A 27,834-nucleotide genomic window follows, 5' to 3' on the forward strand; every position below is an offset into this window, starting at 1 on the left:
AAAAGAGCAGCAGGCAGAAAGGAGCCAAAGAAGGAGGGGGCCTTGCAAATGGAGCTGACTCCCCTGCCCCCCCTCACAGAAAATAGTATTATTTACTGAAAGCCTTGGCAGAAGGAAGGAAGGAAGGAAGGAAGGAAGGAAGGAAGGAAGGAAGGAAGGAAGGAAGGAAGGAAGGAAGGAAGGAAGCAAGGAAGGAAGGAAGGAAGGTCTACAATTCAGGCCGTGAAGTGAAAGGAGGCCAGAAAGATTGCCTCAAGGGTCTGCCTTGCTCTCTCCTCTATTAATGGAACAAAACCATGACAACAAATTAAATCAGCAACGTGGGCAGTTTTTATCCTTTTTCTTGCATTGCTAATTGGTAGCCTAATTGCAGACTGCTGGGATTTGGGGTCCAGTTGGAATGGATTTATTAAGACAGCTTAGTGGACCCGAAGGAAAGCACAATTAGGAAATATACAGGCAGGAGAGAGAAATGCAAGCAGAACTTTAAAAATTGTCTAAAAATTAAAATATCTTTTGAAAAGAATACACCGAAACTTTAAGAGGTTTGATCTGCCAGCTCTCATAAAGAGACTTTTCCCCACTACTGCCTCACCTGGCCTGCAGGCCCCTTTTTTCTGCCAGACCGAGGCTGCCTTCACGCACAGCCTCTGACTGGCCCAAAGCCACAGCCTAACCTGCGGGTCTTGCTGGGGCCACTTTTTGTGTGCCGTCAAGGCTAGAAGAGAGATCTCCGGGGAGGAAGGCTACGGAAGCAAGCAGCTGGCCAAGGCCTCCTCTTCCTCACGCCGATTCCCTCACTGGACCTAAACAGGCTGGTCTGGATGGCTGCATGACTGGTGGGAGAGAACTGGCTCTGCCCCAAGCACGTGGGGCGGGGCAGGTGGGGTTCCTGGACAGTCCTCCTCATCAGCCTGGACCCATTGGAGAGCCTGGGCCCCACTGCTTGTGCACAGGGACCCTCGTGCAGGGGAGGGGGGCAATTCTGACGTTCTTCCCCAAACCTTTCTCGATGCTGAGGGAGTCGATGGCTCTGTATCCGGCGTTTGCAATGCCGTGCTTGGCCCCGGCTTCCATGACAGCCCGGTAGACTTTCAGGCAATGCTCGCGGGGCACGTGCAGCTCCCAGCCCATCTCGCCCACGAAGGACAGCCTCATGGCCCGCACCTGCCATGGGGAAGAGGCGGTCAGAGGAGGGCAGCAGGCGGAGCCTCGGGCAAGCTGCCTCCTGCCCTTCCCCACCTGCCACCACTTCGAGAAACCTGTTTTATCCATAGCAAAGAGACCCCGTTCTTCCCCTTTCCCCCTTTCTTCAAAGCAAGCCCCTTCCTCACTTGCAGAGAGCTGCTCAGCCCTGCTCAGAATGACCCCCCCACCTCGGCATCTTGTGCAAAGTGTCTGGTGTCTTAGTCCAGCCTTGCTAGCTGTGGGGGGGGGAGGCAAAGAGGGGAACCCACTCTGCTCTCCAACCGGACCGGGGCTGGTCCAGGCAGATTCGGGGGGGAGGGGGAGAGGCGGGGGGAGGGCTGGGAAGGCTACGGCCTGGGCTTGCTCTGGGCTGTGCCGGCCCCATCCTTTTTCTCTGGGAAGGGCTGAAAGCAGCTTCTTGCACAAGGCGTTCGGCACCCCCAGCTCTCTCATCAAGGCTGCCAGGAGGGCGACAGCCGCCGCGCCTGCCTCCATTGTCAGAAACCCAAAATAAACCCTTGGCACCTGTCCTCCTTCCCCTCCCCGGCTGCCTCGGGAGCCTCTTCAAGGAGCAACTCTGGAAAAGCAAGCTGGGATGGGAGGAAGCCTCTTAGCCACTCTCAGCCAGGGCCATTGCAGGCCATGCCCTGTTACAGCACCAGCAAAGATGCTGGAGGGGAGCCTTTGGAGAGAGCCTGGGATAGCCTGAGCTCAGCCTCTGAAGTGAGGCCTCCAGAGAAACCCCCAATGGCCAACCTGGTGCCCACAAGGTGGCAGAGCACTCTGAGAGAAGACCCCTCACCCTGGCTGTGCCAGTCCTGGCTTGGCCAAACCAAATTCCTTTCTCCAACACAGTCCTAACACCCCAGACGGAAGGGAAGGGAGGCAACTGGACTCTTTTTACCTTTGGCCTCATCGCCCACTTCAGCTGTAGGAGACGGACGGGACTCTCCCAGCCTGTTTTAAACAGACACACACACACACACACCACAATCCATCCATCCACCCCCTGAAAACCCAGACCCCACCCCACCCACCCCTGGCAGAAACAAAAGAGGTGGAGGCTCCCTTTCCAGGGCCTTTGGTGGGGGAGGGGAATCATTTGCCTTCCAGACCACTGGCAGAGAAGGGGCGGCATGAACGTTGCCCACCCAGGAAGGAAATCTTTAAAAAGCTCCGGCCAAGGGATTCTCTTCTTCTGCAGACTCCTGGGACGGCTCGGCTTCCTGCCACCCACCCACCCATCCCTGGCAATTCTCAGGGGGGCTTCTTGCCCAGCGGCATCAATCAATCCTCAGTCTCCCAGAAGCTCCAGCATGTCCTCATGGCAGACGGATCGGCCCCCAGCAGCCCCACTCCTGATTGGGCCCCTCTGCTGATGCTCGGAAGCCAACAGAAGGCCGGCAGGGTTGCCCAACAGTACGTGACCTACTTGGCAGGCTCAAAAATAGCCCTCCTTTAATTGCCTTCGATAAGGGGTTAATAAACCTTGTTTTCGACCAGGGACCACACGTGCCATGTCTCAGCCAAGTGGGCAGGGCCCAGATATTCATCGACAGACGAGATGGCTCCCTCCTGACAGAATTACCTGTACGTTTCACAGAGCCCCACAGGCTCCCCATTTCACCTGCCTCTGGAGAGTCCTGTCAACCTTCAGGAGATGCAAGAGAAACAAGACTTCTCCCTCACCTCCAACCTGGACACTAGGCTGAACCATGTTGGGCCAATGAGAGCCAATAAACTGAACATGGCAAGATGGAGGCCTTGTTGGTGGGGGCTTCCTGAACTGAGGCCTTCCCCCCACCTCTCGGGGGAGGCGCTTCCCTCTGGAGGAAGAAAGATGAAGACTGGGAGGGCCCATCAAGATATACCCCTGTCGCTGGGTGCCAGGAGCACCTTTGGACAGAACACCTGCCCTGACCATCTCAGCTGCTCTCGCTCCTGGTCCAGAAACATCTCAGTGGTGCATGCCATAGGTCTGCCCCGGCTCACTCAAGGCCCTGCAACCTGCCTCCCTCCCAGGCCTCCTTCCCCATAAATGACCTTCTAAGGCCCTACTGTGCAGATCCAGAACCGCTGCTGTGCAACACACCTCCCAGCAGACAGCAGCTCTGCCTTTTTGGCTTGCAGATGGTACCAACTGAAGTGAGCGCCAAGCAGCATTTCATCCCAGCCAGGAACATCCACACCAATCCACAAAGCAGGAAAACGCAATACTTAGATGCCTAAGAAGCTGAGGAAAGGGCAGGGCCTAAGAGGAGGAGCAGAGTAGTGGCCAGATCCTGTCTCTCTCTCGGCTCTTCTCTCTTCTTTCTGGTCTGCTCCAATTCATCCTGATGATCCTCAGCTTCCTTGGGCTTTCTGGAGGACTTCAGCGTGCACACTGCGTTCCCCCTCCTCCTCCCCCCCACCCCACGGAGCAGGGTGAATCTGCTTTTCTTCTCTCCACATTTAGGATCCGTCTGACCTTTTCTGCTCTACTTCAGGAAGCTGATGGGGCGTCCTTTTCTGGAAGCCTGTCAGATCGACATGGCCTCTCTGCTTCAGCCGCCCACCCTGAAGTGACAGGGGTCCTCCAAGACCAGCTCTCCCTTTCCCCTCTCCTGGCCACCAACTTCCCCGAGGCCTCTGCTTCTCACCCTGGACTGCCTCCGGCTTTTCGGGGTCTCTGCATCTTCCCCCACCCCGGGTGAGCTTTCCATCTCTTGCACACCAGCATTTGGGGCTGGTCAATTGCACGAGCGATGGCCACATCTCAGCTGACCTGCCCACAGTGTGCCATGAGGGTTAACCGCCATGGAGACTGGCCTCCTCTGCCCCTTGCCCACCCTGAAACCTTTTGCCGAGAAGAGTGAGTGGGACGGCAGCCAAAAACCTCAGAGGAGGTTGGGGTGGCAGCAGCTTCATTCCCACCCTTGCATTGAATTACACACACACACACACACACACACACACACACACACACACACACACGTATTCCTGTACTTCTCCACTGCTCCTGCCAACCAGTGATTTTACTCTGGTTTTTATTCCTTTGGGCCGTGTGACTTAATGGCAGTCCTGACTTGCGCCCGTTAGCAGAGGAGAAGCACATCCTTATTTCGTTCCTTTCCTGACCTGCCTCCTCAGGAGCAAAGGCAGCTCCTTCCCTCGTTCCTCACAGGCCAAAGTCCAGCAAAAGGAGTCCAGGTTTTGCAGCCTCCTTGATCCCCCAGCAGAGGATAAGAAAAGAGACACGGCGCTTTCTTACTTTCACCTTTTCCTGCCCTGCTCTCCACCCCACCCAGGAGGAGCCCCAAGGAAAGCACCTCCTCCCCCCAGGCCCTGCCCCAGCCCCGGGAAGCCAGGTGGAGGTCCTACCGTGCAGCCAGCAGCCTTGGCCAGCTGATGGGTGGAGAATGGGAAGGCTTCGTTGCTCAGGTCCACATCAAGCACTTCTTGCAGGACGGTCCGGCTGCACAGAGGAGAACATCCCGATGAAAGACCCCCACCCTCACTGCCAGCCCCAAGCCCCCAAAGAGGGCCCGGCTCTCCCAGAGACAAAGAGCATCGCAGCTGTCCCGTGCCAGAGCCCACCCCCCTTGGCCAGGCACCAAGACCCCTGTTGCCAAGGCAGCAGCGGCGCCAGCACCCACGGCCCCCTTAGTCCCGCAAAGCGTTGGGTCAGCTCAGCTCAGCCAGCCACAGACAATCCACACGCCAGGGCACCCCAGACCTGGGCCTCCGGGTTTAAGCATAAGGAGCGTGGTCCTCTCGCCCCGCTTCAGGTTTGGTAGAAGGTTAAATCACTAACAAATTTTATACAAGGTTGGGCACAGTTGTCAGAAACAACTGCAGACAAAAGCACAAGCGTCTGAAAACAGAATATTCTGGATCCCAATTTGGTATCAAGAAACCTTAATTTCAAGCTGGACAAGTCACGTACCCCAACTGCATAAGGTCTTTCAATATTTGCCTTTGAAATTGTGTCCTTTCAGCCTTCGTACATGCATTGCTACAAACTTTGAACAATCTATTAATCTTCAAACAACTAATGTCTTTCTTATTTTTATTTTTTAAAAAAAGTGAAAATGACCTCCTGAAGTAGCTGTCAGATCTTACACAAGGTTGGCCTTAGGAGGAAAGTCTTAGGCTGAACATTCCAGTTTTGGGCAGATTCCTAAAAATCTCAGCTCTCCTTCTCCACCCCTACCCCAACAAAATATGCCCAGAATATCTACAGTTTGGGGTGGACAGCTGATTTGACAATCACACATTACATTTCAAAGCCTCACACACGTCTAATAAATGTGTAGCAAACAGCAGAAGATGAACATGGATAGACTGTTGGCTATGATTTTCTTGGGGATATGTTGACATTCTACATAAGTTTAAGGTGGCTGTGAAAGCAAAATATTTGATGTTATGAACTGGCCAGCACAGAAAGGAAGAGCAGCTGGTGATTTGCTGTAGGCCTGACCTGAGCTTGTGTTCCCTGGGCTCAGATACCCCAGCATCCCACGTGCAAAGACACAAGCCTGGCAAGTTGGTGAGCACATCCGGCTCTTCCCTTCTGCACAAGAAGCACTGCACACCAATGATCTGGGAGGCAGCTGTGCAAATCCCCTCCAGGTTGACAAGCAAATGGGGCCCTCCAAGGGCATCTTTCAAGGCCACAGAGTCCACAGGAAGAGCCAATCTGGACTCGGAAGGAGCTGAGGCCTGGACCGGCTTCCCTGCTCACCACAGCTGGGCCTATCTGGGGCAGACTGGAGGCCAATTGGCAGAAGAAGAAAGCTGCTATCTTGGCTGGCTTCTTTCGTAAATAATTTGGTCCTTCAGCTGCCAGCCTAGGCACTCTGCTAAGTGGCCAGGGAGGAGGAGGTAAGACTTGGCACCGTGGCCCTTGATACTACTGAACCCTAAAACAGAGAGATTGAGCTCTTGGCGGTGGGGGGAAGGTCACCACTTCTGCATTGGATCAAACTCTGAGACTGACCTGGCAGGGCCTTGAATGCTGATCATGCCCAGCTGTTCCGACTGGTCGATCAACTGGCACTGAAAGTGCTTCTCTTGCAGCACCGTCCTGATGTGTGACCAGTTGTACTGGGCAGCAGCGCCCCCAATAGCCAGATAATAGCCATCCCCTAAAAAAGATGAGAGTCAAGTTGGCAGGTGCAGCAGCTGCCCTGAAGTTGTGGGTTGTGGAGCCAGCTAGCCAAAGGGAAAGGCTGGCTCACAGAGCCCTGCGGGCATGGCTGATAGATGGATGGATTGCCTGAATTCATCCCCACAGTTTACAAGTGAACTGATGCTCTGTTGACAGCTGCCAACAGCCTTGAATCTTGGCTGCCTACGTTTAGACTGAGGGCCAGGCAGACCCTCTGCTGCATCCAGGTGTCCTGAGACCCCAAAAGCAGAGCTGAATCCCCACCAAAAGTATAACAAACCCTTTCCTGGGACCAGACAATCCAAATTTTGCATTTAATGACGTTATAAATAAAGTCCTTTGACCAAGATTATGATGATGATGATAGTAATAATAGTAATAATAATAATAACAACAATAATAATCCAAATACATCAAGAAACTGCAGCTTCCTGCAATAACTCCAGCAAAGCTACAAAAAACTGCGCTACTCGGAACATCTTACATTTTAAGGAGATACCTGGTTGATACCTAGGATGCTGGCAGCAACCCGTGTCAACCATTAGTGCCAAGTCAGTTTGAGTGTTCAGTTGACTGAGTTTCATGTTTTATGAATAAAAGTTTTATAATAATAATAATAATAATAATAATAATAATAATAATAATAATAATAATAATAAGTAGTAGTAGTAGTAGTAGTAGTAGTAGTAGTAGTAGTAGTAGTAGTAGTTGGAAGTGACCTTGGAGGTCATCTAGTCCAAACCCCTGCTCAGGCAAGAAACCCTATACCATGAGATGGAATAGGAGTTCTCCTGCTTGATTAGGGGGCTGGACTACAAGACCTCCAAGGTCCCTTCCTGTTCTGTTCTGTTCTATTCTATTTCAGACAAATGGCTGTCCAGTCTCTTCTTAAAAACTTCCAGTGTTGGAGTATTCACAGCTTCTGGAGGCAGATTGTTCCACTGATTAATTGTTCTGTCAGGAAATTTCTCCTTAGTTCTAGGTTGCTTCTCTCTTTGGTTAGTTTCCATCCGTTGCTTCTTGCCTTCCTTCAGATGCTTTGGAGAATAGCTTGACTTCCTCTTCTTTGTGGCAGCCCCTGAGATACTGGAAGGCTGCTATCACCCCTTGCCCTTCTCTTCATTAAACTAGACATACCCAATTCCAGCAGCCGTTCCCTATATATTTTAGCCTCCAGTCCCCTAATGGCAACCTGCTGACCTTCCACCTGCCATTTTCTTGGCACTGCCAGAAATGATTGACCTCAACTAACCATTGGATTTGTAACTGGCTGACCAACCACACTCAATTTCCATTTCCATTTCCATGGAGGGTACCTCAGGGTTCTGTCTTAGGCCCAGTACGCTTCAATATCTTCATAAACGATTTAGATGAGGGGATAGAAGGAGAACTCATCAAATTTGCAGACACTAAGTTGGGGGAAATAGCCAACACCTTTGAAGACGGACTCAAGATATAGAAGGATCTTGACAGATTTGAATGCTGCGCCATATCTAACAAAGTGAAATTCAGTGGTGAGAAAAGTAAGGTTTTACACTTAGGAAAGAAAAACCCAAATGCACAGGTATGGAATAGGTGGAATCTGGCTTAATAGCAGTAATTGCAAGAGGGATCTAAGACTCCTAGAGGATCACCACTTAAATATGATCCAGCAGTGGGCTGCAGCTGCCAAAAAGGCCAATGCAGTCCTAGGCTGCATTTACAGAGGGATGGAATCAAGATTATGTGAAGTGTTAGTACTACTTCATAAGGCCTTGGTAAGAGCACACTTGGAATACTGTGTCCAGTTTTGGTCACAATATAAAAAAGAGACTCTGGAAAGAGTGCAGAGAATAACAAAGATGATTAAGGGGCTGGAGGCCCCTAATATACGAAGAACGGTTGCAGGAATTGGGTACATCTAGCCTAGAGAAAAGGAGTAGTAGGGGGGGACATGATAGCAGTCTTCCAGTATTTGAGGTGATAGCACAAAGAAGAGGGGGCCAATTTATTTTCCAAAGCATCAGAAGGCAAGGCCAGAAGCAACAGATGGAAACTAACCAGCTAAGGAGAAACTTCCTAACAGTGAGAACATCAGTGGAATGACTTCCCTTCAGAAGTTCTGGTTACTCTATCACTGGAGGCTTTCAAAGAGAGACTGGACAACCATTTTTCTGAAATGATATGGGGTCTCCTACTTGAGAAGGGGATTGGACCAGAAGACCTCCAAGGTCGCTTCCAATTATGATGATTCACCTTCTTCCAACTTATCCTGCACCGCTGGGCGTCTAGGGGAAGAGAAGTCCCAACTTCAGGCTTCAGGGTTTTCTTGCCTCCTTTTTAGCATCTTCATAAGGTTTCTGGCGGAGCTCATCCACCATTGTCTCTGCCCCACTGAATTAAGTGACGCTGTGGGCATCCTGGGGTCTGGAGGCTGTGAGGGTCTGGGTGGAGAACATCAAGCTTCAGCTGAGTGGCTTTGACCTGTTGGGGCCCACCCATCCCAGGACCTTGCCATCTTTGGTGCTGGATGGGGTTGCAATATGGGGGGGGGTAGACTCATGCTGGAGGTGCAGGGGCAGTCATGGCTAGGTAGGCCTCTGCAGTTTTCATCTGGTGTGCCAAAGGTGCCTTTTCAAGAGGCAACTGGACTTTGTTTTTCTTTGAAGACGTTTCACTTTTCATCCAAGAAGCTTCTTCAGCTCTGACTGGATGGTGGGGAATAAAAGGATTTATATTCCTTGCAGCCAGTTGGTCTTTTGCATTCTTTTAGAGAGTTGTTGAGGCCACCTGGAGGTTTATCTGTGTCCTCAGGGTCACATGCAAACCCATCAGGATAACATTCAGCAGTCCATCTGCATTTAAAAGAGCAAGGCCACTCTTTTGAAGACAGCAAAGTCCTCATTTTGGACAGAGGAGACCGCTAGTTTGAAAGTGGGGTCAAAGAGGCCATCTGTGTCAAAACGTTAGCTGGTTCAGAATACAGTGGTGCAAGCAGTTATATGCACTCCTAGAGCAGTGCATGTTACACCTTGCCCCACAAGCTGCATTGGTTGCTGGCTTGCTTCCGGTGCAATTTAAGGTGCTGGTTTGACCTTTACAGCTTTTCACTGCCTCTGCCTGGTCCCATTAGCCCACCTGCTGGATCGGGCAGAGTGGGCCTGCTGCAGATGCCATCAGCCATCATGCCTTCACTTGAGGGTCCCTGCTCGCTGCGTGAACATTCTTTCCTCCAAAATCAGACTAGGTATCCATCATGTTCTGGCTATGTCGTCAGGCCAGGTGACCTTGTTGAGGGGCCATTTCTATCCTCCCTCTCCTATGGTTTGCATTTTGCTTTTGTGATATTTATTCAGAAAGTTTTTACACTGTTTCTACCCACTGATGTTACTGATTCTTGTTCACCACCCAGAGTTGTCTCTGGTGACTATATCAATTTAATTGAAAAAAATAAGTAGCTGCCAGCCCCTTATTTTCCAATCATACATATTGCCCACAAAAACAGAAGTGGAGACCAGATGTTATGGGGAGAGGAGCCCTCCCTCCCTGGAGGAGCTCTCTCAGCATGGACACAAGTGGGAAACACAGACCGGTGCCCTGAAGGCAGCTTGGGGCCTGCCCTCTCCTCCTCTTCCTCGGATCCCAGCATCAGTTGATGGCCCAAATACTGCTTCTCACCTGCCCCCCACCAGAAATGCTGGGAGGAGGGAACTCAGCAAGCATCTTTTCTCTTGTGCTTCACCTGCTAATTGGCACTAATAAAACTCAGGTGGCTCCAGGAGCCGAAATCATAGATGCTGTTCTAATTGCCTGTCAAGTGGAAGCCTCTCTGGGCTGGCAGCTCCCGCACCCAAAATAATGGCTTGGCAGGATCTGGCTCAGCTCTCTTTTTTAGACCCATCAATCTCAGGCAGAGATTGTCAAGATTGTCAGGTTCCCTGGTTCAAACCTTGCAGAACTTGCTAGCAGCAGAACAGCCAGAAGCTGACGAAGAAAGAAAACGGCTAGAAGTCTCTGTCAAGGGACAGGGCAGACTGGGGGGAGGGGTCTGGGGAAAAGGACAAGAGGACATTCCTTCTTCTTCCGACCTGCAATCTCCCTTGTCCACCTGCCCCAGGACAGCAGCCTCCAATTCTCTCCTCCGAGGCTCAGGGAGAACTTTCCCTCAGATTGGGGGCTGTCAGCCCTGCAAGGTCAGGGGTCTCTAGGAGCCTGGGAAAGCGCTTTACAGTGCTACCGAAACTGTGACCGGATCTTGAGAGAACCTCTCTGGAATCTTTCGACTCGCATCGAGCAGCAGCAGGCTGCCTCCTTTCCCGGGACTCCGCTGCTTTTCCAACCAGGGCTCACTGCTCCCTTCCACATCTCCACGCTCCACATCTCCAGGCATGCCAAACTGCCGGATGCATCACGAGGAAACCGCGCCCTCCCCATTGCCGGCAATGGGGGGAAAGTCGCAATACGTCACGCAACATCACGTGATGTCGCGAGTTTGACATGCCTGCTCTATCATAAGCCCAGCGCATCAGAAAGCATTTTTAGCAGCTTCAAAGGTCCACAACAAGTTGATCCCTCAAAATAGCAGAAGGCCCTTTTGCCCAGCTGAAGAGGGACGGTAATTTTATGGCTTCTCTTAACTATTTTTTCCTTTCCTGCTACTAAAAGGTAAAGGTAAAGGTTCCCCCGCACATGCGTGCTAGTCGTTTCCGACTCTAGGGGCCGGTGCTCATCTCCGTTTCAAAGCCGAAGAGCCAGCGCTTGTCCAAGGACAGCTCCGTGGTCATGTGGCCGGCATGACTAGACGCCAAAGGCGCACGGAACGCTGTTACCTTCCCACCGCAGTGGTCCCTATTTTTCTACTTGCATTTTTACGTGCTTTCGAACTGCTAGGTTGGCAGAAGCTGGGACGAGTAACAGGCGCTCACTCTGTTACGCGGCACTCGGGATTCGACCCGCCAAACTGCCAACCTTCTGATCGACAAGCTCAGCGTCCTAACCCACTGAGCCACCGCGTTTCTCTTATTCCAAGTGTCTGTATGGATGGGAGCATCTGGTGGGGGGGGGGTCTGACTGTGGGAAGATAAATGAAATCGCTACCAGACCAGCAAGGATTCTGACCCCAAGATGCCAAGCCCACATGGCAGAAAGCGACCTGAGGTCAACGCCCACCCCAGAAACTTCATCAGAGGAGGAAATCCAGCTTCTGATCACAACCAGGGCATCTCCCTGTCCATTCTATAAATTCTGTTGGCCCAGGAAATAAACCAGTTCAACAGAAATGGGGAGGGTTCATCACCTTCAAAGGCAGGTGCCAGGGCTGAGTCTCGTGGTCCCGGGTCGATCGGACTGACTGTCAAATCACTTTCCACACCTCCGTCTTTGTTCAGCATGCACGTGTAAACGGTGGCTCCTGGGGAAAGAGAATCAGGCCGCTATCAAGCCTCAGGGATGGATGGAGAGGAGAGGAAAAAACCAGCCCGGATCCTCAGCCCTTCTGCACTTACACCCCATCAGGCTGCAACCTCCCAATGCCCGTTCCATGACACTGGTGTCACCAGATTCCCAGCATTTAAGTCACTCTTGCCAGGATTACAGTCCTGCCCCCTCTTCCAACCAGCAGCAACCAATGGCAATCTCAAGGTCCATCAAATCTGTCCTCCCTTGCCAAGGGCCCCAACAGGGGTACAGTTACGTGCCCCCAGAGGCACGCAGGCTGCCTTCTCAGGTCTGTGGCACCAGCCTCTGGGGTCATCCCATCCTCACCCCACCAAGGAGGGGCCAGGCTGTGAAAAACCATCCTCTCCTGAAGTCAAGGACCCCCCTTCACACGCCAAACCGTTTTGTCTGTTCAGCAGGGTCTGGCCCTCTTTCAAAATTGTGCCAACCTGCTGGAAACACCTGTGAAGGTGCCCCTAGTGAAAAGCTGCAACCCAAGAGGGTGAGGCCCAGGTGTGTCACGGCAAAGGTGTCACCCTGGGACCAAAAAGGGCCGGGTTCAAGTCCACCGGAGAGTTCCAAAGCTTCTTCCTACTGTAACAGATTTTGCAGAGGCTTGGTGGACTGAAGGAGCAGCACTGGCTTAGAGGCCAAACTGCACCTCCAGAACTGGGCAGGCCGACCTAGCTGGCCCAGACAATCCTTGGTCTGCGTTCAGGGCCTCTTCAAAACCGGGCAGCTCAAGGGACCTGCTGGCATCCCCTGGCGTCTGAACTCAGGTCGAGGCCAAAGGATGCAGAGAGGTGTCGGGGAGACTTGCGCTGGACTCCTGCAGAGTAGCCGGGGTGGGTGGGTGGGGTGGATGGGGGCTGGCCTCCTGCATGGAGAGGCGAGGGTGGCCCCAAGAAGGCTTTACAGGACAGGAACAAGGAGCCTCTACCACGGTAGACCCAGCCCAAGGCATTGGTTTCGGGGCCCAGGGAGGAAGAGGGCCTACCTGGGGACTTGCGAACATCAGCGGTGAAGAGCCAGTCGGCCGCCTTCCGGGCATCAGGACCCACCAGGTAGAATTTGCCAAAGTAAGACATATCAAAGAGAGCGAGAGCATTTCGGCAGCTCAGGCATTCCTTCCTGATCTAAAAATGCAGACACGGCCAGGGTGGGTGAGGGGCCAAACAAAGATCCCCCCACTTCTGCTTCCATTCAAAACTCTGATATCCTCTGGCAATCTCGCCCAAGACGTCTCTGCTCTGCACCCCTCCCTGAGCCCACATTTGGCAGAACTGCTCCCGTTAACCCCCTCCACAGGAAGCCATGTCCGGCATGTCCTAAAGCAAAAAGGTTTTGGCTTAAGATACATTTATGGTTAGAGAAGATGATTAAAAAACAAATAGAATTTAAACCAGAATTGTTCCTCTTAGAAATGACAGGCCCTAACTATGATAAGGAGTTGTTGTTGTTGTTAGTTGCGAAGTCGTGTCTGACCCATCGCGACCCTATGGACAACGTTCCTCCAGGCGGATACTTAATGTTACATGTATTGACAGCAGCGAGAATTATGTATGCCCAATATTGGAAAAATGAAAAGTCACCGACTGAAGAAGTATTAATTAAGAAAATATTGGATTGTGGGGAAATGGATAGATTAACTTTAGAGATTAAAGAGAAAGAGCATTTTAGTTTATTACAGAACTTGGAATAAATTTTATCAATGGCTAGATAAACGAGTTAGAGAGAAAGGAATGTGATATGCAACTTTGAATTTATTTGACTACATTGAAAATTTAGTATTGTTTTTGATAATTTATGATATCTATCAGTGTTATTGTTAGCCTCATTATCTTTATTTATATATATTTACCCAGACAACATGTTGTTTGCCAAATATTGAATGTTATTGGGGGAAACCCAACCCTAACCCTTAACCTTTCCTCTACCCTATCCCAAATCCCCATTTCCCTAACTTCCTTTTTCCCCCCAAAAAAAGGAAGCCACGTCCAGCCCAAACATGAAAACTGCCAGGCAAGGGGAGAGGGCCTGCAGGGCCCGGAGAGGAGCCTCTATTTGGCAGCCACGCAGCGGTCGACCGGGACCCCGACTGCCCTCCTGGGAAGGGGAAGGCCGCGGAGGGGCTGCCTTGCCCACCAGGCGAATCCCTAGCCCTGACCCTGAGCTGCCCTGAGCTCTTCGGCCTCTTTCTACTCACACTGCTATGATGAGGAGGGAAGTCAAAGGTGTACTCCTGGGCGAGCAGCTGGCGGTAGGCATCCTCCTCACGGGGCGGGTGGCCGTAAGCTCCATAATAGTTGTAGTCCAGCACCTGGATTGGTACAGGAACAGCAGGCCTCAGACGAGGGTCTGCAGAGACGCCTGCAGAGACGCCCTGTGGGGCAGGGACTCAGAGCTGAAAGCCGGACGTTGTGCTGCGGCTGGGGTTGCAGGGGAATCCAGCGGGGGGGGCTCGGCCTGACCAAGCCGTGGAGGGAGGGAGGGAGGGAGGAGTACATGCTGAGTGCACTTGGAGTGGATGTCCTGGGTGGGATTTAGCCTGACCGCATGGCTTCCCTTCTAGCCTGCAATCCTGGGATTTCCGTGTGGTCTCCCATCTAAGTTCTGGCTCAGCTCGGGTGTACAGAGGTTGGCTAAGGTGCCCTCACTGGCTGTGATGAAAGAATGTCATCTCGATTGGAGCAGACACGGCCCTTTCTTCCTCTGGAACAGACAGGTTTATATGGCACCCCAGGTGCTTGGGAAGCAGGGCTGCCAATTGCTGGGCTGGTTTATTCGAAACGGTACAACAAAGTCCAGTACAGAAGAGAACAGCTGCCTGGCTGGGTGACCCAGAAGGGTGGGAGCAGACTAGGCCATGCCTGGTTGCTGCATCGCTGCTGCGGCCGCCTCCCCACCGCTTGGCCAAAACAGAACCACCTTCTCCATCCTTGGGCCATTCAGGGGGAGACTTGAACGGAGGCTTCTGAAGGCCTTGAATGACTCTGATGGGAAAGCAGGTTCCCTGCCCAGCCTTGGAAGAGACTCGCCCGAGGCTTACCGGTGCTTGGCCCAGCGGGTTGAACCAGCCTGGCCTCTCCCACCCGTGTCGCTCCTGGAAGACGCAGCCCTGAAGCAGCAGCTCCTGTGGGCACAGAGATGGTGAGCAGGAAGAAAAGCAGTGAGCACCTTGGGAAGCACCCACACTTTTCCTCCAAGAAAAGCTGGAAAAAGTCCTCCTGGATGAAAATTCATGCCTGAAGCCTCTTATTGGACAAGCCTCTACCATCGATCCACCCTGGGCAAAATCCTCTGCTGCATCCCACACTTTTCTTGCAGCTGGTTGGCGATCTGGCCCAAAGACAGAGCCAGGGACTTCTTCTCTGAAGGAGGATTCTCTAGGAATTGGGGTGGCTTTGCTCCCCCATCCCTCCAGCCCTTGTGGGGGGTGATCCTTGGTCTTGGCCACTGGATACCCCACTCTGCAGGGAGGATCTCTGTGGAGAAACCGCCAGGCTGCCTCTCGCACCCAAGGCTGCCCACACAGAGCACTCCCAGGCCTCAATTGCCCACGTAAGTCAGGCTACACGAGGAGGGCCAGGCAGTGGGCCATGTGGGTCTCTCCGTGCCAACCCCTTACTGTCCCCCGTCTCTTTGCCGCTCTCTTCCCTGGGAAACCCAAGGGCTGCATCTAGAGATGCACCAGGTACAGTGGGCCAGGCACCTGGCTGGGGAAGATGAGGCTACACAGTGTCTCCCCGACAGAACCAAAATGGCTCCCTCTGCTTGGCCCTCTGAGGCTGGCAGAGGCAGAAATGTCCAAGTCTTCTGCCCAGAACTGAGCCATAGACAAGGGAGACCGAACTTTGGACATTTTCTGCAAAGCTTGTGCCTTGAGGGATGTGCAAGAGAAGCGAAGGGGCAGGAACAGGTTGTTTTGGGGTAAAGAAAATAAACCTGGGATGCAGGGGGCATCATGGAGGGGGATCCAAATGCCAAGTCCTGTGGGGGCACCTGGGGTAGCGCCAGCTTCCCCCTTTTGCAAAAAGCCAGGAGCAACTGTCAAAGGGTGGGGCAAGGGAAGGACCATTCTATTGGGAGGGGTAGAAATGCTTATGGGGGGGGGTCTTCCTTGCTGTGGCTCAGCTAATCTTATCCAGAAGAGCTCTACATTCTTTTGCTGCCCCACATTTGGCTGTGGCATCGCAGAAACTGAGCCTTCCCCCCAACGCTACTTGGCCTCAATTAATCCAGATTAAACACCAGGGCCGGTGGGGGGAAGGGGCCTAAGAGCCTGGAAAGAGTGCCTCAGGGTTTGGTGGCTAGCAGTGATATTAGGCCAACTGGCCACTGCATCTTCGCCTGAGGCACGTGGGGGGGGCAAAGGGTCTGCAATGCACCCAGCAGCTCTGCCCTCACCTCATGCAGAGGGTCCTTCCTCAAGTTACGCCCGGCCAGAGGCTCATCATACGGGAACACGATGGAGTAGTTCTTGGCGTAGGACTCATGGCTCCGCTCTCGAATCCAGCGGCTGTTCCCCGAGAGGAAGCGGTGAAACCTCCTGAAAAGTGAGGTGGACCTCATCACCATGGGGTGGGAGGCATGGGACAACCTGCATCTCTAGGGGAAGCAGCTGGACAAGACCCCCGGGGGCCGGCGGATACCTTGGGACCAAGAATGACATCCACAGATCCATGAGAGGGGACCCTCTGGCAGCAGGACCCCTGTGGAGGGTGGGGGGTTATCAGGGGCCAGAGGTCTGGAATCTGTCTATTATCTGCCCCTGCTGAGCTGGAAGAACTAACAGCTGCTACCACAGCAAAAGGAACTGGAGAAGTTCAAGGAAGACCCCACTAGGCCAGGATCCCCATCTCTCCTTTCTCCCCAGCACTGGAAACGGCTTCGGAGAGGCTAAGCAGCTCTGTGAAATCTGGTTGCACTTGGAAAACCAGATGCTCAGCTCCCACCACCCTCTTGGTGAACTTTGGCTTTTTCTGCATCTCCAAGAAGAAACAGAGCAGGACCCACTTGGGGATTGTCCTGCCAACTAATCTCCCATAAGACCAGCAGACCCGTGTTCAGAAGGTCAGATTACAGGCACTGAACCCCTCAGGGCGGCACTCTGTGATTTCCAGAACTGGACACATGCAGAATGCCCATCTCAGCTCCCCCCCCCCTGCAACTGGCCTAATTAAGGGCAGGAACGGTGCTTTCTCCCACGCACTGCTGGGGCAGGGCTGGGAGGGGGCTGCACACAAACTGAAAGGAACACACACAAACACACTCTGCAGCAAGAGCATTTATCCCATGCTCCACTGGATTAGGGTCTGCTTGGCAGGACAACAGCGAGAAGCTGCTGCTCACCTAATGTCATAGCTGAACATGTCTTTCTCTGGATGTCCGTGGACAATCCAGTGGGCCAGTTCCTTCCCACAGCCTCCTCCAAGCATCATTCCTGTGGAAAGGGGGGAGGGCAGAAATCAGAGGGCGTACAAAGATGCTCCTTTATAAAATGCATCCTCTACCAATTCTGGGCTGCTTCTTTGGCTGGACAACTTGGGAGCCATAGACAACCGGATTTCTGCTTTCCTACACATGGAAGAAAGCTATTTTTTGACAAATCTTGCAGGGTCTCACTCACTTATTAGCTCAGAATGGCCCTCCCAGCTGGCAAATTTATTTAAATGTGACCTTTAAAAGGTGGCAGCTTTTCACTCAAGGCTACATGGTGTTCTCAAGAACTAGAAACTGCAGGAGATAAAATTAAACCAGAAGCTCAAATAAGGGCTTCACCCACTGTGGGGTAGGAAGCAATGATTGATAGGAGCAGCCTGGCCTTTGGTCTCCCAAGTCCTCTGGCAGGCTGAGGGTGCTGGGCTGAGTGAGGGTTTTGCATCAGGAGCAGCCCTGGGTCACCCACCAGGCAGTGGAGAGGGGTGGGGTGACCAACGGGGCTCCTCTCACTAAATCTTGAATCTATACCAAGTGCATTTATTTAAATAGGGTGTTTCTCTGCTGCCATATTTATGGTGCTCTTCCATGCTCTTCTGGGATGTGAAAACCACCAGCAAAAGACTCTTCCACCTCCTCTCCAAAAACAGCCCCCAAGCAACTCACTAGGACTGAACAGCTCTCCCCGGGATCAAGCGGTGGGGGTGCTTTTGGGGAGCCTCTGAAACATTGCCCCCCCCACCTCCCTGCTCTCTTTCTGCAACAGTGTCCTGGGCCCACGGCTTGGCCCAAGGGCAACCACTGGCCAGCACCCTCTTCCTACAGACTTGGGCTGAGCGCTTTCCACACCAGGAGCCAGGCAGGCGCGCATTTCCCCAACCATCCTGCCTGGGAAGGCTGCAAAGGTTACTTTAGGAGCCAAGGCGGATTGCTCCTTACCGGCACTGTTAAAGCCACATCCCAGGAAAAATCCACGGACTTCTGGCGCTTCTCCTAGGAGAGGCTTGTGGTCTGCAGTGAAGGATTCTGGGGCAGGGAGAAAGCAAGAGAGGATTAAATGCAGTGCAGCAATTCCAGCTTTAATCCTGTGCACTAATGCTGCAACTTTAGATAGGGTATGCACACCAAGAGTCAGACCCACGTCAAAACTGCAGAGTTCTCTAATTCCTGGGAAAGAAAACATGGATTTCTCTGTGGAAAGATCAGGCTTGGAACACCAGAGACCAGTGCACAAAGGAAGTAGAGAATAGGAAATAGTAAGGGGCTGGGGAAGGTGTGTGTGTGTGTGTGTGTGTGTGTGTGTGTGTGTGTATGAGAGAGAGAGAGAGAGAGAGGGAGAGAGAGAGAGAGAGAGAGGGAGGGAGGGAGGGAGGGAGGGAGGGAGGGAGGGAGGGAGGGAGAGGGAGGGAGAGAGAGAAGCACCAGCCCACTGGCAACCCCCACTGCTGGCCCAGGGGCTGCAGATAAAGGAACTGATGGCCACTTCATCCATCCCAAATGTCTTGTCTCTGCCTCTTCCTTAGGTCAAGTCTTATTTTTTTAGAGCTCAAAAAATTCTCCTTAAGAATCCTTGGCAAAACCTCCCCTAATTGAGCTGAAAATACTTTATGGAGTTGTTCATATTTTTAAAAACTGTCTCCAAAACAGTCATCTTTTCCTTACGTAACCCACACATTCCAAGAAAGTACCGTTTTGCATTTTTCTTCAGCTTAGTATTTCTTTCATTATGACTAATAGAGGAAAGTAAGAGGCTTTAAAAAGCTGATTCAGTTTCTGCTGGTAAAGTCTATTAATTTGGGGATTGAACTATGAGAAAAGGTGAGCTATAAATATTCTAACTACTTTGACTTCAGAAACTCAGCTCAGTTCAGCTCAGAAGACTTTCTTCCTTCTTGCTGATGCCTGGAAGGGCAGCTGTCAGGTTATAAAAAGCAGCATTTGGAAGAAGCAGGCAATGGGGAGACGGCGCATGAACCCGGATAGGGGGGCAGCCTTCCCAGACCTTCCTTCCTCCCTCCCGTTGGGGACCACTTTCCACCATGGGAAAACAACCCCGCCTCGACCCTCTCCCCAGGGCCCAGGGGGTTCCGGGCAGAGAGGAAGGTCACCCTCTTCTGTCTTCAGCCCCCATCTCCCTGGCTGATTCCCCCCTGTTCTTTAGCAACTTCCAGCCATGTTTTGCTTCTCCTCCGCTTTGCCAGGGAAAGGAAGGGCAGGAAGCTCCTGGCTGCCACTTGGTGCCTGATGCACTAGAACAGAGACCCCCGAATTTTGGGGCATCAGGGACTGACTCCGTAGAGAAAGGCTTTTCCATGCACCGGAGAGTGTGTTGTTTTGTGTGCTGCCTGCATCTCACGGATGGGGCTTTGCTTGTTTGTACAGACCGGTTGCTGGCATGCCATGGACTGGGGGTTGCCAGCAACCGGAGACCTGCACTAGAAGGTCTCCAGAGAAGATCTGGGAAAGGTCTTCACGTGTGGATTTCATACCTCCCTTCAGAACCTTCTAGAACAGCTTGGGGGGGGAGTCCCTCCCCAGGAATACCATTGACCAGAGAATGGCCTCATCCCCATCAGGTGTCAGAATCCATTTATATTCCATTCCTAACTCCCTATCTGTGCAAACCTAAATCTCACCCCGTTACTGGATTCTGCCATTCCCAAGGAGGGGAAGAGAAGATGTTAATTGGCCATCCCTATCCATTAGACCCAAGGTTGTTTATTCAGCCTGCCTGGGGGCCATCATCAAAGACCAGAGAAAGAACCTTTGAACTGAGAAGAACAAAGAAAGACGGGGGGATTCTGGTTTGTATCTCCGATTGGAATTTGAAGGGGAGGAAGCAAATGTTGTAAATACATAGAAGATTCCTTTTCCCACGAAGGGTTTTGACACATGAAACTTAATTGATCTGGGACTGACCAAATGGACTGAGGGGAGGGGTTTTTACTCGGGGACACTTTAAAAGTATCAATCTGCAACAGTTTCCAGATCCTGTCTAGATTATCCACTGTCAACCATGTTTTAGTAAAAGTTCTTGTTTGGACAATCCTGTCTCCAAGAGTTCTTCTTTCCTAAGATGTGGATTGGGGTGGGTCCTGACATCAGGTGACACAAGGTGCATCACCAGCAGCTTCACCACCTGCTTAGTCTAAGTAGGACAGTGCCCAAGTACTCAGGACCGTCAAGGATATGGTCACAACTACCGACAGTGACCATCTGCCACAATCTGTCCAGGCACCCAAGCCCAGATAAGCCACCCCTTGCTGCAAACACTACCAGGCTCTGAGACATAAGCCCACCCTGGCAGAAGGCGGAAAGTGGGGGGCAGGCCAAGGAGAGGCAATGATTTTGGGCTTCAAGGCAAGTCAGCCAGCAAGTCAGCCAAACCCTGATGAAGAGGAGGGGAGGCTGGAGGTGATCGGAACACGCCATCCTGTCAGCTCTTAGCAACCACGCAGATTTCCTCCATGACAGTTTGTCCTCAGCCTGGCCTCTCCTGTCTTCCAACAGTTCACCTCCCTTTGCATGCAGGCCATCCTCCTCATCTCTGTCCTTCCACCTTTGCCAGCATTAGAGCCATGCCAGACATGCAGCCCTTCCCTGAATTCTGCCCCCCAATACAGCCAAACTCTCCTCCATCTGTGGCTGCTGTTCTGCTCCTGCAAAGCTCGCCTCTCTTCAGTTGACGGTGGCTCCTCTACCCTCGGCTGGCTGGCTGCTGTCCTCCAGGGCTGGGCAGCCTTGTCCTGAATCCCCAGCTGCAGTGAGGCCGAGTAAGGGGGCCTGGACCTGGGAGGGAACCAGAATGATGGAGATTGGTGGCCTAAGGCCCGGATTTTGTGCCACTCTGCAAGTTTGGGTATCACCACCCTGGATAAGTCCAGAAGAGACTGGCTGTGGAAACCGATCCAGGAGGCCCTGTTCATCCACACACTTCCAGGCGCTCACCATCCCTGATGGGCTGGACCACGAGCCCCTGATGGAGAGGGTCAGAAGGGAAGTTCACATCTGGATATTGACTACCAGTCTTGAGGAATTCATTAAGAAGAGAGAATTGATGGTTCCTTTGGTGACAGTGTTTAAGTTCAGCTACTGCTATAAGAATTCTTCCATGCGAGGCAGAAACCCAGGGAAGACTCGCCCTTTGTCAGTTTCAGGAGAAATTGAATGGAGGGGGCTATTCCTACAAGCAGGTTGGTGTGCAAATGAGCGGTCTGGACGACTGAGATTGCAGCTGCTGAATGGCCCAAGATATGTAGAATGATGCCGTCTCTTTTCTGCTATTTTCTCTAATCAAAAAAGTCAACGTAGCCATCTCAGCAAGTTCCATCCTCACCATCCCTCCATTGTGGGCAGTGCCAAATAATAATAATCTCTCTGCAGTTGTCATGTACAAGAAAGTTTCAGTTTCTTTATATAAGCTACCTAGCAGGTAAGAGTGTAACAGCAGGAAAGCCTGTACTGAATGCATCTGAAATTCCTGCCTACAGTAATGTAATTAACAACCCAACACCCACAAGTCCTGATCCCAGTCAGGTGGCCGCACCAACTCAGTCTCCAGCAAGAAACCTAAACTTGAAGATGGAGCAGGGGAAATAATTGCAGTCTATGTGCCTGCTTGGACCTACTGCCGCTGTTAAGAGATTTCTCCTGCCTTTTCATGCCCTTAGATAGCTTTCCTGAAAGACGGATGATAGTTAAGACAAGTGTGAACTGGGACAGGATTAGATTGGGCAGCAGTTTTGCCCCAAATGCTCAAAGCGGCCACTAAGTCCAGACCTTTCATCCTGAAGGGCCCAGGTTGCCAGGCCCTTTGCCCTCCTGAGACTGCTCATTAAACCTCCAAAATCCCAGGGTCCTGATCTCTGGTCCTTCTTCCCAGAGAGTCTGGAAAAAGCCAATTTTCCCCACACATGCCCACCAGTAGTTAAATATGAGAGGCCCAATAATATTAATGCACTGATCCAATTATTATTATAGCTGCTCTGGTCCATCTGCTCCTTTTATGTGGTAGTAAACAAGTTACACGCTGCATGACCAGCGTGCATATTGCCTTCATGCATACAACTGTCCAACCTGCATTGCACCAGAACTCAGGTACCTCCATCTTGCCTCCCACACAAGCTGTGAGGCCAAGACAAGCATATCAAGAGACCTGTGTATCAGCTGCAGAGTGAACCGCCTTTAGTTCTGCCGCCTTGCTTGGCAAAACAAGATGTTTTAATCTGAAGAACATGGACCATTTGTCCTCTGGCAAATGTGACAGGAACTGAGATATCTTCTTCCTGAAAAATGATGGCAATTCATCACACAAACGTAAGAGTTGGCAAGGCAGAGGGGGAAGGCCCACAAAGGATCAGTTTTCTGCCATCACCGGGTGCAGAATTCCTCAAGTAAAAAGGGAGTCCAGCCGAAAGGCCCAACGCAGAAAGAAGTCAATGGCACAGAAATTGACTTAAATCTACCAGACGCCTTCAATGAGCCTGGAAGCATCGGGTGAGAATTGGTGAAGTGACAGATCTCGGACCAAGGAGTTCCTGTCCCCACCTGGTTGACTGAGCAAGTGGGAGGAGATGTGAAGTACGGGTACAGCCCTGGAAGCAGCTCAGCAAGACCATCCTGAGCTCTGCTAGCGCAGGAGTGAGGAGCCGTTGGTGAAAGGTCAGCGGGCAAAACCTGGGGAGTGGCTGCAGCAGAAACCAGTGAATGGAGACTTTTTGTCAGAATCCATTTTTATCCCATTTCTAACTCCCTGTCAGAATCCATTTATATCATATTCATAAATGGAATGTTTCAAACATATCCCATGGATTCTGCCATCTCCCGAAGAGAAGAGGATAGATGTGTATTGAACCGGCAATAGGCATTTCAAAGGAAAGGAGAAGCCTTTTGAACTGGGGAAACAAAAGGGGGGCTAGCATCTGGTTTTTGTCACGGTAGTCAGCAATAAACAAAAGGATCCTAACTTCCTTTTTCCCACGAGATGGATGATACGAGAGGAAGGATGGGGGACTGACCAAATGGGGATTAAGGGGGGGTTAAACCGGGAACTCTTTATAAGGGTCTACATCGTGGAAATATTAAGCCCTGTCTCATTTCCTACAACCAAGCATGTCATAGTAAAGATTTCTTTTGGACTAAGATTTGGCTCCAAGAGTTTTTGTCTTCCTAAGACGTGGTTTGGGGTGGGTCCTGACATTAGACAGGGCTTGCAACGAAAGTCAACCCGGGAAGAAGAACCTTACCGGGGGACTTTGCAAATAAATATGATGTCTGAAGATGAAGCAAGAAGGGAAGAAAGCCCCACGGAGAAGGAGCCTTCCTCCCAGCCGAACTCCCAGAAACATTGGGAAGCTGAAGCATCATATTCCTCCTGGGAGGAAACGGCGGAGCAGCACGAACAAAAACCCCGGTGGTCGATGGGCATTGGAAGGAAAAGTGAGTGGGAAAAGGCTTCGAGAGAAATGACCCTGAGACGGAGCGACCACCAACCGGAATGGAAACAAGAGATGGAGAACTCCCTGCACGCCAGTGAGGAAGAGCGGATTCTGGAAAAAGCTATTGACTTGATGAAAACAACCCTGAGCTCACTAAGGGAGGAGAGAGCTGGAAACCACAACACCTGGGGTCGCAACTGGAGGGGTAATGGAAGGGATCCAACACCTGAAACCCCAGGGCTGTCCAATGGAACAGGAGCCGCTGACTCAGCGGTACCCACCCACCCCAGACCCACAGATGGGGATCGAGATGAGGAGCGATACACTCTGCGGCGCAGACAACGATCCAGCCAAAGATTCCCACCCCTGGAAGCAAAATTCAAGGGGGAGCCATCACGACTGGGATTTTTCCTAACCCAAGTCCTCAGCTACATGGAAGAGTACGGACGGGACATCCCCAGTGACAAAACACGCATCCGAATTGTGCAATCTGCCCTGGACGGGACGGCTGCAGACTGGGTGGTGAACCTGCATGACTCCAACGCCCCAGAACTCAACGACTTCAACCGATTCATGTCATCCTTGAGGCGACGATTCGAGGACCCTTTGGCTGACCGGAAGGCCCGGGAGAGAATCAAGACGGTGAGGCAGGGCAGGAGAACAGTGGCTGAATATACCCAAGAATTCCGAGCCATCGCCAGCAAGCTGAACTGGCCAGAAGACATCCTCCTCAGCCATTTCAAAGACGGTCTAAACTACGACCTGTATGACGCTTGCCTGCCTCGGGGAGACCCCTACCATCTCGATGACTGGTATGTCCTGGCAGAGGAAGTGGAAATAGACCTATTGAAAAGACAACGCAGAGGAAAACCATGGGGCCGCCCGCCACTCGAGCAAACACGTGAGGGGGAAAACCCACCGGCCACGGCTAAAAAATCAAAGGGATGTTTCAATTGCGGGAGAGAGGGTGTTGTGACTCAGGGCCAGCCTGTGGGTCCGACAGCCGGGTCCGATGTATCGGAGGACTCAGATGTGGGGGAGGAGGGAAACGAACCGGCTGATGATGATTTAGAGGCTTTGCAGAGTCCTCAGCCGGGGACCTCTTCTCAGCTGTGTGAGCCCGAGAGTGCGGAGGATGATGACCCACAGCTGGCCCTGTTCAAGGACGCCCGACGCAGGAGGCAGACGAGCAGGGACAAACAAAGAAAGACTATGGGACTCCTCGGGAGGAGGCACAGGGAGACCACGCCCTGAGCTCTCTATAAAAGAAGTGTTTGGGGAGGGGCTGGTTGCTGAAAGCAACTTTTCTGCTTGAGAAGACAAGCTCTTGTGTTTTTGTTAACTGCGTAATTAAATCTTGGCAGAAGCCTTTTAGCCTTGGACGCTTTCCAGACTCTTCTTTTAATTAGGGGTTGCGAGAAGAGGGCTGGTTCAGAACAGAGGGCCACCGTGCTGCAGAATGTCGTTCGAAAGCCCCTCCACGCAAAACAGAGGCACCATCTTCCAAAAAGCTGGGGAAGTCTCAAGGCAACCCAAAATAATCTTCCATGAAGGGGACAGAGGCTGTAGAGTCCACAATTCCTGCCAAAACCTGGGATTGGACTCCGGCCTACACTGCAGGGGCGGTGGACACCTCGGAAGACAGCTCAGAGGGAGAACCTTTGGTAAGTGGACCTCTTCCACCCATACTTAAGACAGAGACTATATTAGCTTCCTCTGCACCAAAAGCCAATGAAATAAAAGCTCTGATACTCTGGCTGCATCCGCTGCCTCATCAGCCCAACGCTGGTGGAGGAACTGAGCATCCCAGTGAGGAGGCTAAAACAACCAATCTCCTTCAGTCAATTAGACGGGTCTATAGCAGGGGGGGGACCAGCTACCCTAGCCACTCTACCACTCCACATGTCCCTGGGGTCCCATAAGGAAGACATAACATTTATAGTGGCCCCAGGCATGGAATGCCCAATGATTTTAGGACTGGAATGGCTGAAGAAATGGAACCCCGGGATAAACTGGAGGACTGCAGAACTCAACTTCCCAAAAGGGGAACAGGAAAACGTAAAACCCCCAAACACCCCCCCCAACCCAGAGGGAGGAAAAAGCAGCAGTGGGGGAAGAGAAGGGGCTAACAGAGATACCGGAGGAATACAGGGACCTGGCTGAGGTTTTAAGTGAGGAAAGAGCAGATGAGCTTCCCCCCCACCGCCCCACAGACTGCACCATAGAATTCAAACCTGGGGCAAAACTCCCAAAACCCAGGATGTATGCCATGAGCCCAAGGGAAATGGCAGAAATGGAAAGATTCATAAATAAAAACTTAGAAAGAGGATTTATTGAGCCCGCCAAACCCAAAGTAGCCGCCCCGGTTCTGTTCAGGAAGAAGAAGGATGGGTCGTTTCGTTTGGTTGTGGATTACCGAAACCTAAATACAATTAGTGAATGTAATCTGTACCCCCTTCCCCTAATGAAGGATATGCTATCCCACCTATCGAAAGGAAAGATTTTTACCAAACTAGACCTGAGGGAAGCATACTACCGTATTAGGATTAAGGAAGGAGACGAATGGAAAACTGCATTCAACTGCCCAATGGGGTGCTATCAATTCAAAGTATTGCCATTTGGACTGCAAGGGGCCCCCGCAGTCTTTATGCAATTAATTAATGACGTACTGAGAGAGCACCTATATAAGGGGGTCCTGGTTTACCTCGATGACATCCTTATCTTCACAGAAACCAAAGAGGAACATATCAAACTAGTCAGAGCAGTCCTGAAGAAATTGCGAGCTGCCCATTTATATGCTAAATTATCGAAGTGTGAATTCCATCAGGAAAAAATCGACTACCTGGGATATCGCATATCCCCAGAGGGCATCGAAATGGACCCAGAGAAGGTCAGGGCAGTACTAGAGTGGGCACCCCCCCGCACACGGAAGCAATTGCAAAGTTTCCTGGGGTTTGCAAATTTCTACCGCCAATTCATCCCCGCATTTGGCCAAATAGCCATGCCCCTCACAAATTTGTTGAAAACGAAGGGGGGGTCAACCGTGAAACCCAGCCAGCCTCTAAAATGGTCAATGGAATGTCAAGCAGCATTTGAGAGGCTAAAGAGACTCTTTTCTGCGGAACCTGTACTTAAACACCCAGATCCCAACAAACCTTTTGTAATACAGGCAGATGCGAGCGACGTAGCAGTCGGAGCCGTATTACTACAGGAAAATGATGAGGGGGCGTTGCAACCTTGCGCATATACATCCAGGAAACTTACAGAAACTGAACAACGATGGCCAATATGGGAGAAGGAAGCATTCTCATTAAGGTGGTCATTATTAACTTGGCGTCAATTCTTGGAAGGAAATAAAATACCTTTCCAGGTCTGGACTGACCACAAAAATTTAGAAGCACTAAAAACGCCCAGGAAGCTCACTCCTAAGCAAGCCCGCTGGTCCCAACACTTTCACCGATTCAATTTCACACTCAAACACTTACCGGGGGGAAAGAACTTCCTGGCAGATGCATTATCCCGCATGCCCCAATATAACAGCACAAGAGTTACTAACTTTAAACCACTTGTACCGAAACAACAACTGGCAGCACCAGTCACCACCAGGGCACAAGAAAAAATGAAGCCGAAGGTAGATAGCCAAACTGGAATAGAATTCAGGAAGTCTTTGGAAAGTGATGAATGGTTCCAGAAAAATAAACATGTGTGCACAATTAAAGATGGACTGCCATGGGTGGGGGAGAAGCTATATATACCTGCCACCCAGAGAATCAATTTCATGCAACTGTGCCATGATACAAAATCAGCAGGACACTTTGGCTTTGTAAAAACCTTACACTTAACTAAAAGGCAATTTTGGTGGCCATCTATGAAAAAGGACATAGAAAGCTATGTGGGTAGTTGTCAAATTTGCGCAATGGCCAAGAGGTTACAAGGGAAATCGCCAGGACTGTTACAACCAGTGGCGAATCCCTCAGCCCCATGGAAAGAAATAGCCATGGATTTTATTGTGGAACTACCAGAAAGCAACGGAAACACCGTTATCTGGACTGTTACTGATCTAAGCAAGTCCATTTCATACCTTGCCCAAAAATTCCAACTGCAAAAGCATTAGCAAAACTTTTTGTACAACATATTTACAGATTGCATGGGGCACCACAACGCATCATATCTGACAGGGGGGTGCAATTTACCTCAGCATTCTGG

The 27,834-nt window shown here is 51.4% G+C and overlaps 1 protein-coding gene across 2 annotated transcripts in view; it reads right to left on the minus strand.

Moving 5' to 3' along the window:
• Positions 1–27,834, minus strand: part of SARDH (sarcosine dehydrogenase) — an 82,045-nt gene that overhangs the window by 4,643 nt on the left and 49,568 nt on the right. For both annotated transcript variants that reach the window (XM_081339930.1, XM_081339929.1), the window contains 10 exons: positions 18,131–18,217; positions 17,105–17,195; positions 16,160–16,301; positions 14,802–14,885; positions 13,959–14,072; positions 12,750–12,888; positions 11,613–11,726; positions 6,167–6,314; positions 4,549–4,642; positions 1,005–1,167 (listed from right to left, as the gene is read on the minus strand). In XM_081339930.1, the coding sequence (XP_081196056.1) occupies positions 1,005–1,167; positions 4,549–4,642; positions 6,167–6,314; positions 11,613–11,726; positions 12,750–12,888; positions 13,959–14,072; positions 14,802–14,885; positions 16,160–16,301; positions 17,105–17,195; positions 18,131–18,217 (1,176 nt within the window). The remainder of the gene's footprint in view (positions 1–1,004; positions 1,168–4,548; positions 4,643–6,166; positions 6,315–11,612; positions 11,727–12,749; positions 12,889–13,958; positions 14,073–14,801; positions 14,886–16,159; positions 16,302–17,104; positions 17,196–18,130; positions 18,218–27,834) is intronic.

Source organism: Vipera berus, assembly GCF_964194415.1.
Source record: "Vipera berus genome assembly, chromosome: 15".
NCBI lineage: Eukaryota > Metazoa > Chordata > Lepidosauria > Squamata > Viperidae > Vipera > Vipera berus.